General features: G+C 51.7%; 2 protein-coding genes across 4 annotated transcripts; one reads left to right on the top strand and one right to left on the bottom strand.

Annotated features, from left to right (window-relative positions):
* Positions 1 to 757: 757 nt before the first annotated feature.
* On the top strand, positions 758 to 6,501 carry CIB3 (calcium and integrin binding family member 3). 2 transcript variants are annotated; one of them, XM_067730169.1, is made up of 6 exons: positions 758 to 808; positions 1,032 to 1,066; positions 2,998 to 3,109; positions 4,106 to 4,253; positions 5,066 to 5,261; positions 6,480 to 6,501. In XM_067730169.1, exons 1-6 carry the CDS (start codon positions 758 to 760, stop codon positions 6,499 to 6,501), a joined length of 564 nt encoding a protein of 187 aa, XP_067586270.1. The 2 variants fall into 2 exon arrangements, with proteins under 2 accessions (XP_067586270.1, XP_067586271.1); XM_067730170.1 differs by lacking the exons at positions 1,032 to 1,066; positions 2,998 to 3,109.
* A 1,928-nt stretch (positions 6,502 to 8,429) lies between these two features.
* Positions 8,430 to 16,969, bottom strand: HSH2D (hematopoietic SH2 domain containing). Of its 2 annotated transcripts, XM_067733072.1 has the most exons (6): positions 16,881 to 16,969; positions 14,848 to 14,995; positions 13,026 to 13,115; positions 11,867 to 12,032; positions 11,201 to 11,335; positions 8,430 to 9,092 (listed from the first exon to the last, which is right to left on the bottom strand). In XM_067733072.1, exons 2-6 carry the CDS (start codon positions 14,970 to 14,972, stop codon positions 8,568 to 8,570), a joined length of 1,041 nt encoding a protein of 346 aa, XP_067589173.1. In that variant the 5' UTR covers positions 14,973 to 14,995; positions 16,881 to 16,969; the 3' UTR covers positions 8,430 to 8,567. The 2 variants fall into 2 exon arrangements, with proteins under 2 accessions (XP_067589173.1, XP_067589174.1); XM_067733073.1 differs by lacking the exon at positions 16,881 to 16,969 and having other exon boundaries at positions 13,064 to 13,115.
* Positions 16,970 to 19,269: the final 2,300 nt, after the last annotated feature.

Genomic DNA, 19,269 nt, shown 5'->3' with positions numbered 1-19,269 from the left:
GAGTCTTAATAAGGTTGGGAGCTGCTACACTGTATTTACCCCTTGAGGATGTATGGTGCACATTAACATATTAAAGGCTCTGACAAGTCCTGCAATAAAGAACTCTGGCGTTATTTAACCCAAACTTAGACATTGGATTGCTCTTCTCAAGCCACAGCATCAGCCTCATCCTCATCCCCAATGCATACCTCATCTAGCTTGTTTACCATTATGTGCCTAGAGCTTGCTTGTATCCAGTGGTCAAATATTTTGGGGGGTGTTGTATTAATGATCTCATTAGATCTTCAGAACAACTCTATGAGGTAGGTACTAATATAATTTCCATCTTACAAACGAGGCTCAGAGAGGCCAGATGACTTGCCTAAGGCCACACAGCTAGTGGGTAAAGAGCTGGAATTTGACCTGGGGTGTGCTGGCAGCCTCTCCACCACCCTGCCCATCTCTCAAAGGTGCCCCATACCCTCGGTCTCACCTGGTGGTGGCAGGTGTGCTCTCCCCACTGAGGGCTACCCTGTGAACTCCCAAAGCCCTTCTCCTTGCTCTGGTGGCTGTGGACATACTCAGGCTGTTGCCCAGAGAGCTCGGCTGTAACTTGAGCCGCACCCAGGCTGGGGGTGATGTGGAGGGTGGGCAGGTGACAACCAGGGCAGGGAGATTTGCCCAGACACTGGTACACAGCAGCCTGCCGACCGGTGTGGCCCCGAGGAGTTTGGGGGCTTTGGGAGCTTGTTCTAGGGTCCTGGCAGTGGTCTTCACCATGGGCAACAAGCAAACAGTATTTACTCATGAGCAGCTGGAAGCATATCAGGTAGGCGTGATGGGCCGGGCCCTCGGTGGGTTTAGCAGCCTTGGTTTACTGGCCCAAGAAATGGGGACAGCATCCCTTCATCCTGGGTGTGCAGTCAGCAAGCGTCCTGGGGAGGCTCTGTGTGTGGCTTCAGGCAGAGATGGACGTGGGCTTGTGGGAGAGGAAGGAGCCCCCCCACCCCCACGAGGCAGGGTCTGGGTCAAGCCAACATCTCTCTCCGCAGGACTGCACCTTCTTCACGAGGAAGGAAATCATGAGGTCAGTCTAGGGAGGAGGGAGGAAGAGGTGGAAACTTGCTATACGTTGCTTGATTTGCAATTTGACCACGTTCAATGCTTCATAAGGGTTAAAGCACTAATGCGGAGATTGCGTGCGTGGTCGGTGGATGGATGCAGAGATGGGAAGGCTGAGAAGTCACATCTGGTCCTGTTGTCATGTCTCTGGGCTGACAAGCTTGGGCTTTCTCCCAAAGGTGGCGGGGAGCCATAGAGAGTGTGTGAGCATGGCAGATGAAGATCAGCATGTTAGAAAGATCCCCCTGAGGCCAGTGTGAAAAGGCTGGGAGGCCAGGGGCAGAGTCTAGAGCCAGTTCTGGGCTGTGGGGTTGACATCAATGTTAGAGAGTGAGAAGGTGGCCCCAGGCTGCTGCAGGTCCCTGGTGCGAGCGAGCCAGGCATAGATGGGTATTCTACATCATCACTCATCCCATGGAGCTGTTATCCAGAGGCCCCGACCCATGAACTTGGAGCTGTGAAACTGAAGCTGGCTGGGGTTTAGCTGCAGAGTGATAGGGGCCAAGGCCCCAACTGTGTGGGCACAGGACATCCATTATTGATGGACACACCTTTCACCAGTGAGCCCCATTGTCTGGGTGAGGACAGCTTGCAAGGTCATCCTGGCCATCACGATTGGATTACTGATGGGGAAACTGAGGCTCAGACAAGGGAGGCTGACCCCAGGCCCCTGGGTAGATGGGTAGAGCCCCAAGGAGTTGGAGACTAACATTTTGTCTGCCTCAAGCTTCTCGCTTGTCAGACAGACCTACTGAGGGGAAAGGGGGATGAGGGGAAGAGGGACTTACTCAAGGCCATACAGAAACCCAAACCCAAGCCCAGGCTATTCTCTGAAGGAACCCAGGACTGAAGTTCCAGATATCTCCTCCTCGAGTTCCTAGCCATCGTGTGACCGAGGGGCTCCTGTCCCCCTCAGAGACAGTCCCTAGCAGCTTGGGGACCTCTGACTCATCAAGGATGGTCTCTACAAGGCTACTGCTCAGCATGCTTCAATGATGGTATGGTGTCACCAGGGGAGGGCATTAGGGTGGAGAGCTGGCTCTACCATCTAGGTAGTGTGTATGGCATTTGGTGTTTTGCAAAATGTCTTTCATTTACCCTTTTGAAAAACCTTAATATTAGACTTTTGTGTTTGCTCTGCCCCATTGAGAGAACCCTGCCCCCCATTATGAAGGGAGAGAAGGAAAGTGTGAGGATGTGGGCCGTTAGAGGCCTTGCCAACAATGTCATAATGTCCAGAGATACATAGATTGGCTCAGATTCTCTGAATGCTAAATGTGAATACTATTTCTCTCCTAGCATGGAGCAATGCTGTTTAATTTTTTGTTCTTTCATCTGCTTACTTCTTATTGACTTTCTCTCGGAGGAGACCCAAAGGCAGTGACAGTGTCTGTTTTGTTCACCATCCGTCTCTGTGCCTGGCACATAGTAGGTACTCAGTAAATACTTGTTGAATGAATGAATGAAAATTTATCACAGTGCCTGGCACACTGTAGGCACTCAATAACTACTTGTTGAAAGAGGGAATGAATGAATGACCTTGCCTTAAACACTCTCCCTTTGTCGACCCCATCTGCTTGGTAAGCTCCTACTCATGCTTCAAAACCCAGCATCAATGCCCCCTCCTCCAGGAAGAATTTCCTCCTCTCTGGCTTGCTTCCTGCACTCTAGTTTTCCCTAGCTCTGGAGTCCTCTCTTTACCTTGGCATTGTCCCCAGGGCGATAAAGGCACCTGTGTCTGGCTTTGTGTGTGTGAGGCTTAGGCCCACGGCTAATGGCTCTTGGGGACTCAGCATCTTTCAGTGTAGAGTAAGCAGCTGCAAGAGTGAGAGAGTAGGGACAAAGCCACACACACCCATCTCCCAGACCTTCTCGTTGTTTCTGTCCCCACACCAGGCTCTTCTATCGCTACCAGGACCTTGCCCCCCAGCTTGTCCCTCTCGACTATACCAGCTACCCTGATGTGAAGGTTCCTTACGAGCTCATTGGCAGCATGCCTGAGCTGAAGGTATGCCTGGGCCATGGGGCAGGCAGGGAAAAAATAGTAGGGATGTCCCTTGCTGCATTCCTATGAGGTGAGTACTGTGATTATTTCCATTTTACATATGAAGAAACTGAAGTTCAGAGAGGTTAAGACACTTGTTCATAATCACACAGCTAGGACATGACATAGACAGGATTTAAACCCTGGGTTGTTGGGAAGATGAGATGAGATAATGCAGGTAAAGGGCTCAGTACAGGGCCTGTGACATGGCAAGTACTCAGGGAACATTAGTTTTTCTTTTCATAGTAGGAGCTATTAAATGTGGGTTCTTCTCAGCTGGTTGTTTGACACATAGTTTGTGACTCTGGAGGGGACTCTTGGGGTGAGGGACTGTGAATAGAGATTATTTTATCACAGGGGACAGAAACTTCATTCAAGAGGGACGGAATGGGTTGGATCACATGAGCAAAAAATGCAGGGAAAGGCTTAGCATCACGTACAGCTGGAACCAGGGTCTCTGAGGATATGCTTGGGAATCTCCCTCCATCTTTCAGTTTCTCCCAGGAAGAGTCTTCAGTCTCAGGAAGCCTGTTCTCTTGAGGTAGTGAATGGAAACACCAGCTGCCTCAGATTTCCTCCCATAAGCTCTGCAACAAGCAGAAATAAGGTTCCTCCACCCCAACTTTTCAGCAACTCTCCCAGGGCAGCCTCTGATTGGCAAGTTTGAGTCATATGCTCATCCCAGAGGCAATCACGGTTGCCAGGTGAATGGAAATCCCTGATTGGCCTCACTCGGGTCATGTGACTGCCTCTGAAGCTGGAAATGGGGTTAACGACACCCAGACCACTGGGGTGGAGATTGGAGTTGCCTGAAGTCTTCTCCAGGGATCATGGGAGGAAGACAGTCTTGGTGAGGGGTACTTGGAGGTTCCCAGGAAGGTGAGTGTTGAGAGTGAAACCATGCGGAGCCCTCCCCCCAAGGTCCTGGTCAGGGATTGGTTCCCTGCTTCCTGTCTCTAGGACAACCCTTTCCGTCAGAGGATCGCCCAGGTCTTCTCCGAGGATGGGGATGGCCACATGACCTTGGACAACTTCTTGGACATGTTTTCTGTGATGAGTGAAATGGCTCCCCGCGACCTCAAAGCCTACTACGCTTTTAAAATTTATGGTGTGTGCGGGGACCCGGGGTGGGGAAACGGGAATGAGACCGGGTCGGGCCAGGGGCTGCCCTGCCATCACAAATGTCTCCCCAAGGGCTCCGAGGCCCTGCGTGGCCCTGTCCTTCACCTCACCCTGGTACCTCCCCACCCCATCCGTTTACTGACTCCATTCCAGCCACAATGGCCTGGCTGTTTCCCCAACACATCAAACTCTTTCTGCCTCTAGGCCTTTGCCTCTGTTGTGCCCTTTCCCCGGGCTTCTTCTTACCTTGAAATTTTGGTGAAAAGTAACCCATGCCCCCGAGTTACTCTCCATGCCACAGCCTATTTCTCTCCTTGCATGGAGCAATGCTGCTTAATTTCTTGTTCATTCATGTGTTCACTCCTTATTGACTTTCTCGCTGAGGAGACACGAGGGCAGTGACAGTGTCTTTTTGGTTCACCATCTGTCTCTGTGCCTGGCACATAGTAGGTACTCAGTAAATACTTGCTGAATGAATGAATGAATGAAAATTTATCACAGTGCCTGGCACACAGCAGGCACTCAATAAATACTTATTGAAAGAGGGAATGAATAACAATTATCACACACCTGACACGTAGTAGGTGCTCAATAAATACTTGAGTGAATGAATGACCTCCCAGCAGGTCCCTGCCCAATTCCAAAGCAAGATCCAGATAAAACCCTAGGGTCTTGGGTTCCCTCCAGTGGCTCAGTTTCCTCCTCTGTAAGACAGGGAAAAGATGTGCCCATGACTGGCCCAGCCTGCCTGCCCCTGTGTCCCCTCACCACCACAGCTCCACCTGTTCTGCTGCGCAGACTTTAACAACGATGACTACATCTGTGTGTGGGACCTGGAGCAGACGGTGACCAAGCTAACGCGGGGAGAGCTGAGCGCTGAGGAGGTGAGCCTGGTGTGTGAGAAGGTGCTGGATGAGGCCGACGGGGACCGCGACGGGCGACTGTCCCTGGAAGACTTCCAGAACATGATCCTGCGGGCGCCGGACTTCCTCAGGTGACATTCCTCTCCACCCTGCACAATCCGTTCCCATGTATGAGAGAGGCTCTTATGGAAAGGGTTCATAGACTCCCTTTGTGAAAATCCCTCTGTTCATTCATTTGTGACCTTGGGGAACTTTCCCGACCTCCCTAGCCTCAGTCCCTGTGTCTTTAAAATGGGGATAATTAGAGACCTTGTGAACACCTCCTCTGGGTGGACACAGCTCTTTGGGTGAGTGGAATATGGTTGGACTTCAGCCCTCAGTTGCTTGAACATTTTGTAGTGAACAGACTGTACCATAGCACTTGGCAGCCCTGGGGAGAATCAGTGCTTCCACTGTAGGGCGGATAGCATGGGTTAAATGAGTTAATACAGGGGTTGGCCCACCACCTGTTTTTTGTACCTCCCGTGAGCTAAGAATGGTTTTTACATTTTTAAATGGTTAGGGGAGAAAATAAAAGAATAATCATACTCCACGACACATGAAAGCCGTAGGAAATTCAAATTTCCGTGTCTATTGCTAGTTTTATTGGCACGCAGCCTGCCTGTTTGTGTACATAGCGTCTACGGCTGCTTTTGAGCTACATGGTGGTGCTGAGTCATTGTGCAAAGCTGGAAATATCAACTATTTGGCCCTTTGCCGAGAAAAGTTGAGTGACCTCTGAGCTAGTACACGGAAAGAATTTAGAGCAGTGCCTGGCATACAGTAGGTGCTCAGTAACTGCTTTATGGTTGCTGTTGTGGCTGTTATCATTGGTGGTATCCTTTCATGACCAGAGGGCCTCCTTCCTCTACCCTGGATAAGCAAGGATGGTCTCCCGCCACGGAGACACGAATAATGACACCAGGATGAATCCCTTGCTACTAATTGAGCACCTACTGTATGTCCCGCCCTGTACATTGGCCTCTTTTTAGCCCTTATTACAGCACAGTGAAGGAGGGACAGCTTATCCTCATTTTACAGGGGAGTAAACTGAGGCCCAGAGAGGGGTAGCCGCGCACTTAGAGTCTGGGGCAGAGCCAGGATGTACACTCTGATCCAAAGTGATGTGCTCTCAACCCCTGTGGGGGTCAGGAAGGCCACGGCCTGGGGTTTATTGAGGGGGTCTATCTCTCCCCCACCCACTGCGGCTCCTTGCATGCCTCGGGGACTCCTGGTGGGAGTGTTGGGGAGAAGGACGAAGGAAGGGTACCCTCTGCCTGCTGACAGACTCCCTTTCTCTTTGCACCCAGCACCTTCCACATCCGCATCTGAGGGTACTGCGGAGGAGCCGGGCCAGAGGAAGGCAGGGCGACCCCTCATCTCAATGTAGAATCTGGTCTCCGGGAATAAACACACATCACTGAGTCACAGCTGCTCTGAAAACATGTTTCCCAACTTTAACCTGGCAGACAGGAGGGAGGCAGCCAAGGATCTAACCTCTGTCCTCACTGTGTGATCCTGGGTGTGGCTGCACCCTCTCTGGGCCACAATCTCCCCATTTGTACAAGGAAAGGGGTGACTTCTGGATGTCTCTCCACCGAGAGGGCTGGAAGTGCCTCACTGTGGGTCTCGGTGGGCGGAGGCGAGGTGTGGAGATCAGGCCCATGCTGTCCCAGCTCAGGGCCTCCCAAGGCCCAACCCTCGACTGCTCAAGTTGCCATTACTCCCCTCAATCCCCGAATTCCTCAAGGGGACTAAAGCTTCACCTCCTCACTGATTCATTAGAATCGCCAGAGGAGGCCTCTGGAGAGGGTGTGGTGGCGGGAATGTTATTCACTGAGGCTGGCACAGTGCTTTACAGTTCAGGAAACACCTGCCATTCTTTCATCACATTGGCTGCCTGTGACATCCCAGCAGGGTTGGCTGAGGAGAACTCACACTTCGTTCAGAGGCAACGGGGTGACTTGCCCAAGGCCACACCTGAAGTCATCTGCAGAGGTGGACTTGAACCCAGGCCCACTTCACTGCACATCCCAGACCTCTACATCTTGCAGATTTGGGAACCCCCATACCCAGTCCACCTATAGTCAGCCTGGGGGCCCATCCCATGTCCCCAGTCAATCCAAGGAGTGGTCATTCCTGCAAGAGAGACAAGCCCCCCAGGGACCCTCCCAGACACCTCCACTGTGTATCATTTCTAGGGTGTCCACTCTTGCCCTAACCCCCATTTATTAAGCACCTACTGTGCGCTAAAGCCCTAGGTTTTATTTGAATTCTGCTGGTTCATCCTGAGAAAGAGGGACTGCTCTTCTCCCCATTTTCCAGATGAGGAAACAGGCCCAGAGATGTCTAGTGACTCACCAAAGGTCACACAGCCCCACAACCCAAGATTCCCTCCAGAGCCCATCCCCACCCACAGCCCTAGGCTGCCTCTCCCTTTTTAAAGGAAAGGGCCTCTTATGCCTCTCCTAAAGCCGCCGTTGATGTCAGGAGTGCTTACTGTGTGCCAAGCCCTCCACAAGTTTCATCTCCATTTGCACAAGAACCCTGAGAGGAAGGCATGAACAGCCCTGTTACAGACAAGGCTGTACTCTATGAGGTGTGCCTAGGTTACGTGGGGAAAGGGCTCAAACTGACCTGGCTTCGAATCCTGGTGCTGACACCCCAGCCATGTGACTTTGGCCACACCTCTTCTCCTCTCTGAACCTGGATCTTCTTTATTTTTTTAATTTTAATTTAATATAATTGTTTTGGCTGTGTCGTGCAGCTCGTGGGATCTTAGTTCCCCGACAAGGGATCGAACCCAGGCCCTTGACAATGAGAGCATGGAGCCCTAACCACTGGACCGCCAGGGAAATTCCTGTCTCTTCTTTAAAATGTGCAGAATGGGGGCTTCCCTGGTGGCGCAGTGGTTGAGAGTCCACCTGCCGATGCAGGGGATGCGGGTTCGTGCCCCGGTCTGGGAAGATCCCACATGCCGCAGAGCGACTAGGCCTGTGAGCCATGGCCACTGAGCCTGCGCGTCCGGAGCCTGTGCTCCGCAACGGGAGAGGCCATAACAGTGAGAGGCCTGTGTACCACACACACACAAAAAAAAAGTGCAGAATGAACCTACCTGATGGGCCTGCTCAGAGGCATAAAAGAAATAATGAACATGGAGGGTCTGGTGTGAGGCTAGGCACAGAGTAGGTGTCCTAGACGCCACTGCGGTAACATTATTATTATTACTAATTATTATTAAAATGACCAGGTCGCCTTACTGGCAATCGCAGGACCAGACCCAAGCAATGTCTTTATTACATTCCTCAGGTCCCTGAGGGCTAGTGGGTCATGGCAGAGAGCAAAAGGTCCAGGTGTGAACGGCCCCCGGCAGAGAGGGTCCCAGAGCCGAGGTGAACCTAGCAGTACCCAGGGGCGAAGGGTGGCGGTGAGCGGTACTCTTCGGGGAGACAGTCCTGTGGTTCTTGCGAGCCCCTTGGCTCCGGTTTGGACACGTGTGAGGACAGGGCCCTCACGACTGCCTGGTGCCAGTCCCTGACCCTCGAGGTTGTCTCGCTCCAGCTGACTGACCTTGAGGCTTTCCTGGAGGGCTCATCTCTGTTTCTTGGAGCTTGGGGGTCTGTGAAGACATTATTTTTCCAGGCTGAGTCCCCTGCTCCAGCTCCAGAGCCATGGGTCACCACCAACGGCTTGGCGTCCCAGAGCGATGAGCTCGCAGCCACCAGCTGGGATTTCAGCTCCTGCTGGACTTTCTTGCCCGTCCGGGGGAGTATCTTGAGATTCCTCCAGATTTTCTGGCGGGCCTCCTCAAGAGGAGCTTTCGGGGGGCAGGAGGAAGTAGCTTTCTCCGTGGATGCCCCGTCCGGCTCTGCCAATGGCTTCCCTTCTTTTCGCCGATGGAGCAGGACTGGGTTTGTGAAGACCTGAAACCGAGAGCAGGTGAGACCTGGGGCTACCCCGCCTACCACAGCTCTGAATCTGCCCCAGAAACTGGGATCTGGGTTCCACCCAGATGTCCTGGGGCCAAGAAAGTCCCAAAGAGAACCCCCAAGCCTGATCCCACGACCCACCCTTCCTGTCTCAGTAAAGGGCTTCACTGTCTCCCTCAGTGGTTGGCAAACTTTTTCTGTAAGGGGTCAGAGAGGAAATGTTTTCAGCTTTGCAGGTCAGTCTATGTTTCATCACTCACCTCTGCTGTTGTAGGGCCAAGGCAGCCAGAGATCACACGTCAGTGAGCGAGCATGCCTGTGTTCCTCTAATACTTTATGGACACGGAAATGTGGGTTTCATCTGACTTTCAAGGGTCATGAAATACGATTTTTCTTTTGATTTCTTTCAGCCATTCAAAAACATAAAAGTCATGCTTAGCTCATGGGCCATACAGAAGGAGGCAGTGGGCCAGATGCGGCCCTTGGGCAGTAGTTTGCCAACCCCTGATCTACCAGGTTGTTCAGGCCCCAAACTTGGGTGTCATTTGTGGCAGATGCTGTCCATGCCCCATCCACATCCCTTTGTCTTGAGCATTTTGGTGCCTCCAGCTCCACTCCCAAGTGCCAGCAGTGGGGACTCTGCCTTGGGGACTTCTTTGGCCACTTTGCAGACCAGAGGTACCAGAGAATTAAAACCTCCCAGAGACAGCGCTTGACTAATGACTGATGGAAGGGAAGATCAGTACCACAGCTCCTCGTCCCTAAGGTGGGATAACTGACGTGTGTGTTCCACAGAGTCCACAGGGGTAACCCGCTCACTACAGCAGCCTCCTTTGGTGGCCCTCTCTCTCGTGACCCACTTTCCTGCTCCCCTCATGGCACCTGCTGGGATCACTTCCCAAATAATGGATGACTGGGGGACTCAAACCGTGACACCGTCCCTCTTCCCCTCACCCTCCACCTCCAAGCCATCAGCAAGATCCACCTTTAGGGCTCCCTTTCTAGTTTCTCCCACGTGGATACTGTCCCTGCCTCCTTCTCGCCCCTAGACAGCCCCTTCTGCAGCCGGCAGCCACAGGGAACACCATCAGTCCCACCATGCTCAAGCTCTCTCATGGCTCCCCAGCACACCTGGAATAGATCCCAGCACCTCACCCTGGCCCCAAGACCCTGCATGAATGACCCCTGCCGACTCTGGCCCCTCACCTCCCAACAATCTCCCTTTTGCTCACTCCACTCTGTCCACACATTGGCTATTGTGGTTCTTCTGTTTTTCACCCTGAGCCTCAGGACATTTGCATGTGCTGTTTCCTCTGTTTGGAATACCCTCCCTGCATCTCTGTGTGTGGTTGGCTCCTCTTCATCCTGAATGTCCCAGCTCTATGCCACCTACTCCAGGAAGCCTTCCCTGACTGTTCCCCCACCCTCACCTGCAAACCCACTGATGTGCCAGGGCCTCTCTGAGGGACAGGAGAAGCAGTGGTGAACAAGTCAGATTCTCAGGACTCCCAAAGCTCACAGTCTGATGGGAGAGGCAGGCAGGAAACATGAAAACTCATAAATAAACAAGACTTTTCAAATTTTACAGACTGCTCTGCTGCAAATGAACAGGGTGATGTGATGGAGAAGGCAGAGGGGCTACTTTAGGTCTGGTGACTGGGGAGAGAGATACTTGAAGAAGAAGTGATGAAAGAAGCCAGGCATGGGAAATCTGGGGGCAGAGCACACAGCACATGCAAAGGCCCTGAGGTTAGCTTGATGTGTCAGAACAGCAGAAGGGTTGGCAGAGGGGCTGAAGTTGGGCTGGTGATGGGTAGCGGGACCTGAGATCATAGTTGGGATTTTAATCTCAGTGCCTTGGGAAATCACTGAAAAGTTTTTGGGGTTTTTTTTGGCCACACCCCACGTGGCATTGGAAGTACAGAGTCTTGACCACTGGACTGCCAGGGAAGTCTCCCTGAAAAGTTTTGAGCTTGGAGCTACGGGATCTGATCTTCATTCTAGAACATCTCCTCTGGCAGCTGTTGGCCACCTCTGCTCCTGCATCCCCCTGCCCCACCTCCCACCTTCCAGATTGAAGGTGCCAGTTTTCTGTCACATACCTCTTCAAGTGGGGCCATGGGACAAGATGAGGGATTCTGGTATTTGCTGAGGCCAAGAGCAGAGCTGGTGGCTTCCTCAGCCAATGCGTCGGAGAAAAGGAAGAGATCCTTATAATCCGCATTTGCTGGATCCTTCTGCGGGGCAGAGGGGACATGCAGCTTAGTCCCAAGGAGGGTACAGGGATGGGGCTGTGGTCCCAGATCCTGGAAATGGGGGCTCAGAGGTTGCCCCATCCACAAACCTTGTAAGGAAGAATGCCCCTCCCACAGCAGCTACTGAGGGCTAGGCCCTGCCCTCTGGGCCTTATAAGGAATGTGCCACACTCACAGCCCCTTCTGAGGGCCTAGGCCATGCCCATCAATCCTTATAAGGAGATATGCCCCTCCCACAGCAGCTTGTGAGGACTGGGCCCCACCCACTGAGTCTTATAAGGAAATATGCTATTCCTGTAGATCAGCCAAGGTTATACCTGGCACATGAATTCCTGTAAAAAAAATCAGCCTGCGGGCCAGGGAACAAGGACCAGGAGGGGCGGGGCCACAAGAGAAACGGGGACCGCAAGAATGACAGAATCACAAGAGGCTGAGGGGGCTGAGGGAGCAAAAGAGTCTGGGGGGCTTGGCCCTTGGGAGAGCGCTATGGCCCTTGGGGGTCCCAACCCTCACCTGCTGGCTGGGCTGCGTCAGCAGATCCCCGTGTGGCCGCAACGGCTGCTGCTGATGGAAGGTGACCAAGGCAACTAGAGAGGCATGGGCTCTCTCTTCCCCAGGGATGATGAAGCTCCCATCGTCCAACAGTTTCACCATGAAGTGGCGGCAGCAGTTCTGAGCTCTGCAGAGACACTGCCATCTCATTCCCCATCATTCTGTCCCCACCCCCCAGCCCTTGACCTGGCAGCATCATGGCTACAGCCCATCTGCCTAGATTCCCTTGTAGGCTCCTCCACTCACTAGCCATGTGACACTTGGCAGGTGACTGCACCGTGCCTCAGTTTCCCCCTTTATCACATGGGGCTACTAAGGCTGACGTCAGGACTTCTTGTGAAGATAGAACAAGCTACTGCAGGTAAAAGCTTAGCTCCGTGCTATAGATCAATAGAAATGACAACAATGAAAACTGGTACAGGTACTGAATAAATGCTCCATTATTTATGAACGGATGCATTTATTAATGGACCACTACGTGCTTACTACGTCTCATTTAATCCTCCCATTATGACTCTGAATTAATTTTAGCATTCTTATGTTCCAGATGAGGACTTTGAGGGAGGAACAGAAAGGGTGAGTAACTTGTCCAAGATCACACAGCGTCTTAAGTGGCACAGCCAAGCCTTGGACTGCGTGACTAAAAGCCTAAGCTTTTCCCTCTATGGGTAACTCTGTAATAGGTCCATTTAAAAAATTCCTTTGGCCTGGAATCCTTTTGAAAAGTAGTTTGCGCTGCTGAATCCTCTAACTGAGATGCTGGATCAGGCATCGAGAAATTAAGGAGCTGGGCTGCCTTGGTTTCCCCTAACATGTCCCCCTGAGTGAAGTCAGGGAGTTGACATTTAAATGGTAGGAGAGAGAGGGGTAGTAAGGGGAAATGCAGCTGCCACTCTTGAGTCCTCAGCAGTTCCTGTTCTCAGACACACAGTCTCAGTTACTGCCAGGCCCAAGTCTGCTGGTTACAGCCAGACCTGCAACTGCCTACTCTTCAGTTAGATCTGGCCAGACCCTCGCACTGGTTGCTCACTGAGAAGTTGTTGTATGAAGCACCACTTGCTCCTCCAAGGAAGCCCCGGAGCCCTCCTGTCCCTGCCCTGGCCCCTAGCCCCGGCCTTACTTGTAAGAGAGCGTGTAGCCCACGTGGCTGTGACTGACCCTGATGAGGAAGGATCCCAGTGGCTGTGACTCCAGCAAGTTCTCGGCATCCCTGGAAGGGCAAATACAGGAGAGAGATGGCTAAGCATACTGGCCAGATGTCCGGTATACCAGTCATCCCTGTACTGGTGCCCCTGAGTCAGAGAGGCCTGTACTTTTCTGTTTTCAAACAAACAGCCTAAAACCCCTTCTTTTCTTGGTTATTTCAGAGCTTGGGATATTCAGGGACAGGGGTGTTCTCCCAGAGTTGGCAGGAAGCCTCTGATGACCTTGACCATCTCTCAGAGCCCCTGCTTGCCTTCCCAATGCCTGGAAGGCACCCCCCAGAGGCACCTTTGGGTAGATCGAGGTGTCACAGGTAATAAAGCAGGAGCTGCTCTTAGATGCATTTGATTTTAAAATCCAGCACTGCTTTTCATTAGCTGTGTGACCCCTGGTGAGGGTCAGTCCCTTTGTGACCTTCAGCTTCCTTAAGGCGAAAGTAAACTCTTAACTCTCAGGGCCCACTTGAGGACAGATGATGTGCATGCAGCGTGAATGTGGGAACTGCCAGCTGGTAAGAACCCACAAAGATGCTCACTACAGTAACTCCCCTGCATATGAACCTTCAAGATGCGAACTTTCAAAGATGCCAATGTATTATAAACCTCTTACAGTACACTACTCTTGGGCTGGCCAAAAAGTTCGTTCAGGTTTTCCATAAGATCGTATGAAAAACCCGAACGTACTTTTTGGCCAACTCAATACATAGCCAGTTGTGTTAGCTGGGTACCTAGGCTAACTTTGTTGGACTTAGGAACAAATTGGACTTCCGAACACGCTATCAGAATGGAACTCATTCGTATGTAGGGGACTTAGTGTATTACTGTTACTCTTATCTCGGGTTCACAAAGAGTAATGTGGCCTTCTAGGAGACAGAATGGGGATTTTGGACCCGAGCTGTCTAATACAGAGGCCACTGGCCACGTGTGGCTGCTGAGCCCTTGAAATATGACTGGTGGGAATTGAGATGTGATTTTAGCATATAGTACGTGCTGGATTTTGAGGACCTAGTGCCGATTACATGTTGAAATGAGAATATCTTGGATATACTGGGTTAAATAAAAAATATGATGAAAATTAATTCCACCTGTTTCTTTTCACTCTTTTAACAAAACTACTAAAAAGATTTAAAATTGTAATGTGTGGCTCACATTGTATTTCTTTTGGTGCACCCCAGAACTCAGAAACCATGTCCAGTTCCTCCTCTCTGTGGCTTTCACAGTTTCCTCAACTTCCTGCATGCAGAATGTGGCAATAAATGTTCTAGTCGCCATTTATTTAGAGCCAGCCCCTAGGGGTGACTAGGTGGGTTTGTTCATGTCCTCAGAGCTCAGTCTGATGTAGGAAGTGCATGTTGGTTATATCCCTGATGGACTGAGAGCAGCTGTTTGGGGCACTGTGTTAAGAAAAATTCTGAGGCTGCATTCTGCCATCATTGACTGGTGAGGTTGCATCCCCACCTGGGTGAGGTGGGGGGCAGGGGCCTGTCAGGTCCCTGGCAGTACTGGTCTGGTGGCCACTTGTATAGAGAAAGCTGAGGACCCGTAACCTGTTCAAGGTCACATAGTGAGTCCATGGAGGAGGCAGGATTCAAGTCTGGGACTCCAGAGCTCTTTTCACCCACCCTCTTAACACACTTAGCTGAGCTAAGCCCAGAATTCTGCAGTAAAAACCTGCCTAGAGTCGGGGAAGACAAGGGAAGAGGGTGAAGGGCAGGGTGGAAGGTGTGGGTGTGTCCTTACTCTCTTGAGATGGCACCATGGAACCACTCAGGGACCCCTCCACAGGTCAGCTGGTCCACCTGAGTCTGCACGAACCAGTCCAGTCTTGGAGGCAGTGGTGGGGGCAGCTTTCTGGCCTCTGTCATGGCTTCCAGGGGTGAGGGGTGACCTGGGAATGGGAGGGAGGAAAGAGAGTCAAGCCTGGTCCACCTCGCACCTTTGCTCTATTCATGCAGCTCATGGTGTTTCCTCCTATAAGAAGTCCTCCAGGCTGGACAGAACAACAGGATTGAAGTTGGCTTGAGTTTCTTGAGCACCTACTATGTGCTGGCACTTTATGCACATTCATTCATCGACTTGTCCCAAACCGCGCCCCCCCCCAAGGATTTTTCCTTTTCCTTTTATTCTTATTATGTCATTACTACAAGTATTAGAAAGTCCCTTTTAAAAATATATGTATTTAAGAACTGAGTTTATTTAAATATTAAGTAACTATCACTGTCCTGGGAGGGACGTGGAGATGGCAAAATGATAAGTGAATGAATGAAACAGCAGGTACACAGTGGGTGCCATAAAAGGTTGCCATGGTTTCATTAAACACTACAGAGATGTGGCCCCAAACAGTTGCTTCTGTCACCATCGTCACCATAAGTGGTGGCTACCGATGGCACACCTATAACTTGTCAGGTGCATGGTTAATTCACACTCATTCTCAGCAGTTTTAAGCTCAGGTACCACAGGACTTCGTGAGCCAAGACAGAGAAAACAGAGCTGGAAAACAGAAAGAAAACAGCAGCGATTTGCAAAACAGTATTAAGTCGGTGAAAAACCAGCAAAAGGGTTGTGCCCTGCTGGGTTGTCTACACATGACCCCTCACTTTTACCCTTAATTCTGTCCCCAAACTGAAGCTCGCCCCTTCTCCTCCCACCCACTGGTCTAACTTTTCAATATCTCAGAACGTCTTTGTTACCAAGCTGTTTCCACAGGGAGGGGATGTATTTATCAACCCAGTCAATATTGACTTTCTCCTGCCAGAAGACAGACACCAAGCACACCCTCTGGGGAACGACCCAAAGGAATTCTGCAGCAAGTGAAATTAAATAGATCCATTAAAAAATGTTAAATGAAGCAGCGTGACAAATCAGTTGAGCCCAATCAGAGCCAGGCAACCTGGGTTCAAACCCCAGCTCCCTCACTTAGCTGCTGTGTGACCTTGAGCAAGTCACTTAACCTCTCTGTGCCTGAATTTTCATCTGCAATTTGGGGCTAATGATGGTAATTACCTGAGAGGATACAGTTGGCACAGCAGTAAGCACTGTATGTATATAATGAACATTCATGAATCCAGTAGTGACCTAGCATGAGGTAATGTTTACAAGCTTGTTCTTTTTTTCTACCAGGAAGAACTCTTACTTATCCTTCAAGGGTCAGCAAAAATATCCCCCCTCCAGGCAGCTTTCTTGCCTCTTCTCTAAGACAAAGCCCTGGGCATCCCTCTCTGTCCCTCACCTTCCCCACCATTCTGGTCTAGCCTTGCCTCATGGAGCTGGAGTGTCTCTGTCTGGCTCAGTCTTCCCCATATTAGGAGCTCTTGAGGACTGGGGTCCAGGGCTAGGTTCTTTTGGATTTTTCTGGGTCCCCAGCATCACCTGGCACTGGGTGGGCACAGAGGAGGGTGCAGGGCTGTTGGCTGACGAATGAAGTCATACTGTTTTAAGCTTCTGACCCTGGCATTGAGGCCTCCCTCACCCCTTCATCCCCACATCCTTACTCTACCCAAAACTGATCAAGCTGTCTCTCCTCTCCATGTCTTTGCCCATGCTGTGCCCCTGCCAGGAATGTTCTTTCCCTAATTCCAGCTCTATTTTCCAATGGTCACCTACCAGTGCCCCCAGAAAATTCCTCCTGCCTCTCTGGACCCCACCAGCCCTGTCCCTCCTTCTGGCCCAGCCTGGCCCCCATGTGCTATCTTCTCAAGGGTGGAGATGAGGCTCCAGGGTCTTGGGGCCCCGGTCTCACTCAGCATGGGGTGGGTACAGAAATAGGCACGTACCTGGGAGAACCCTGTGGGGGGGCCAGAGGCCCTCACTCTGGCTGTGCCCCGGCACCTGCAGGAGCCTAGGTTTCTGTTCAGGGACTGCACGTCAGTGGGGTGGGGCGTTGCCCCAAGTGGTTCCTGTTTCCTTAAGTAGGTGAGCCCTGGGCGGGGACTAGGACACCGCTGTCCCTCCCTGCCCCCTGTCCCGTCTGCAGTCTGACGGAGCTGCTGAGCTGCATGCAGGTGGCTGGACACCCTTGCTCCATCCAGACCTCGACAAGCCTTTATTGAGCACCTACTGTGTGCCAGATCCTCAGGGAACAAAAGAGGTGACCCCAAGACAGGCATAGGTCCTGCCCTCCCAGCATCTATAACCTGGTGAGAAACGAAGAGAAGTGAGAAATGATTAATGTCATTGTTTCAAAGTGGACAGCCTGTCAGGAAGGGGGAACTGGAGTTGCAAGAACCCCACAGAGGGGGGCCTAACTGATCTGGAGGAAAGGGCTTGCTGGGGGTCAGGTAGGAGTCAACTTGATTGCCGGGTTGTTGCACAGAAAGAGTGCTCTAGGGGGAGGGAACAGCACAAGCAAAATCCCTGAGGCAGGATTGAGCCTGGACAGACTGAGGCCTCACTGCGTGCCACAGGGCTACATTATGACTTCCTCTGTAAGAAAACAAACAAAAAAAAGAACACACCCATTTAAAATTATTTTTTATAACCTCCTTGATATCAAGACTAACATATCCTGGGCTGGATTTATTTTATATATTCATTATTATTGTATCCATTTTTTTCTCCTGATTTTAAAACACTAAAACATTTTGGGGGCCCCTACACACATTGTGGGCCCTGAGTGTGGGAACCCCTACCTAACACATCAGCTAGTCCCAGATGCGTGCTGGCTGCCTCACCCGTCCCCGGCACACAGGCAAAACCACTTCCTCCTCCCTTTTCAGAGAGAAACGGCCCAGATCCTTGTGGCTGAGCTGGGGGCCTCCCTGCAGACCTATCACCCTGGTGCAGCTGGTATAGATAGCCCCCCATTGCAGGCTCAAGATGGATGCCATCACCATCCCCTGCTCCTGGGGTTGTTGACGGGGGTTGGGGGTGGTGGTGCTGGCCTTGTCTGGAGCCTGCGGGTCAGTAAGGCTCAAACAGGAGACACATGGAACCTGGTTTCTCACTCACTCGCTGTACGGCTTTGGGTGAGTCACTCAAACTCTTCTGGGCCTCAGTTTCCTCATCTGTGAAGTGGGCACGAAGATAGCCCTCCTTAGTCACGTGACGACGATTAGGCAAGACAACCTTCAAGCATGCAGCATGGGGCTCAGTTAAGAGAAATATTAGGACTCTTCCCTGTGACTTAAGCTGATGCCTTTGTGCCTGGCTGGGGTAGATGCAAGTTTGGCCTCCAGTTCTCACAAGCTGGGCTGCCTTGGGCAACTCATTTCACCTCTCTGATCCTCCATGCCTTCCACGGCCCAGTGGACCAGGTCCCAACCTCGAGGAGAAGAGCAATTCTTTGGGCAGGGGATCAGAATTGTCCAAGAGACCCTTGTCACTTAGAAAGTCTGGTCATCGGGGATCTCATTTACATAGAGTTCGGTCTCCAGAAACATGGGGTGTTTCAGTTCACCTCCAGCCTGTCCCCCTGAGGCCCAACCACAGAGGGCACCACCCTGATTAGCCTGACCTGCCTGGGGGGGATGTGGTCTTTCCCAAACTAATGTCCTCCCTGAGACTGTCACAACAGAATCATCCCCCATCTCTTGGTGGCCACAGTCATGAACTGTGGCCCTTGAACATGGCCCTCAGAGGAACATTCCAGAAGGGGACCAGCAGGGAGATGGTGGGGCTGGGAGACTCCAAGGCCCCTGCCCCTCTGAAGTCAGCCCCTTACCCTTCCAACGTCAGGTCTGGGCTTCTCACTGGAGGCCCCAGTTGGTGAGTGGGACATTCACTGGCCCCTATGTGGGGTGGCTCTCGGGGTAGGTGGCCACAGTGGTGTCTCAGCCCAGGGATATGCTGGGGCTGTCGATGTCAGGGGTGGGGAAGCCCTTAGGCTCTGTCAACTCTGGGCTTTACGCAATTTCACAGTTCTCTCATTCTCCAATGCCTCCATTCTATTCATTCATTCCACAAAAACTGATTGAGCCCCAAGTGTGGGCACCATGTTAGATGCTGGGGATGAAGCAGAAGACAAAACAGGCCCTGTCCATGTCATGCTGGAGCTCATACTCCACGGGGAGACTGATGCCACAGAAGTCCACATGCGGGAGAGGCTGGCAGAAGAGGAGACAGCAGGGGCAAAGGCCCCGGGACAGGAACAAACTAGGCACACTTGAGAAACAGACAATAGGCAAAGCGTCCAAAAGGTGGAGACAATCCAAACATCCATCAGTG

Source organism: Pseudorca crassidens, chromosome 3 (assembly GCF_039906515.1).
Source record: "Pseudorca crassidens isolate mPseCra1 chromosome 3, mPseCra1.hap1, whole genome shotgun sequence".
In the NCBI taxonomy this organism is placed as follows: Eukaryota; Metazoa; Chordata; class Mammalia; order Artiodactyla; family Delphinidae; genus Pseudorca; species Pseudorca crassidens.
The sequence above is the reverse complement of the archived record's forward strand: the minus strand, read 5'-3'. Positions and strand labels throughout refer to the sequence as shown.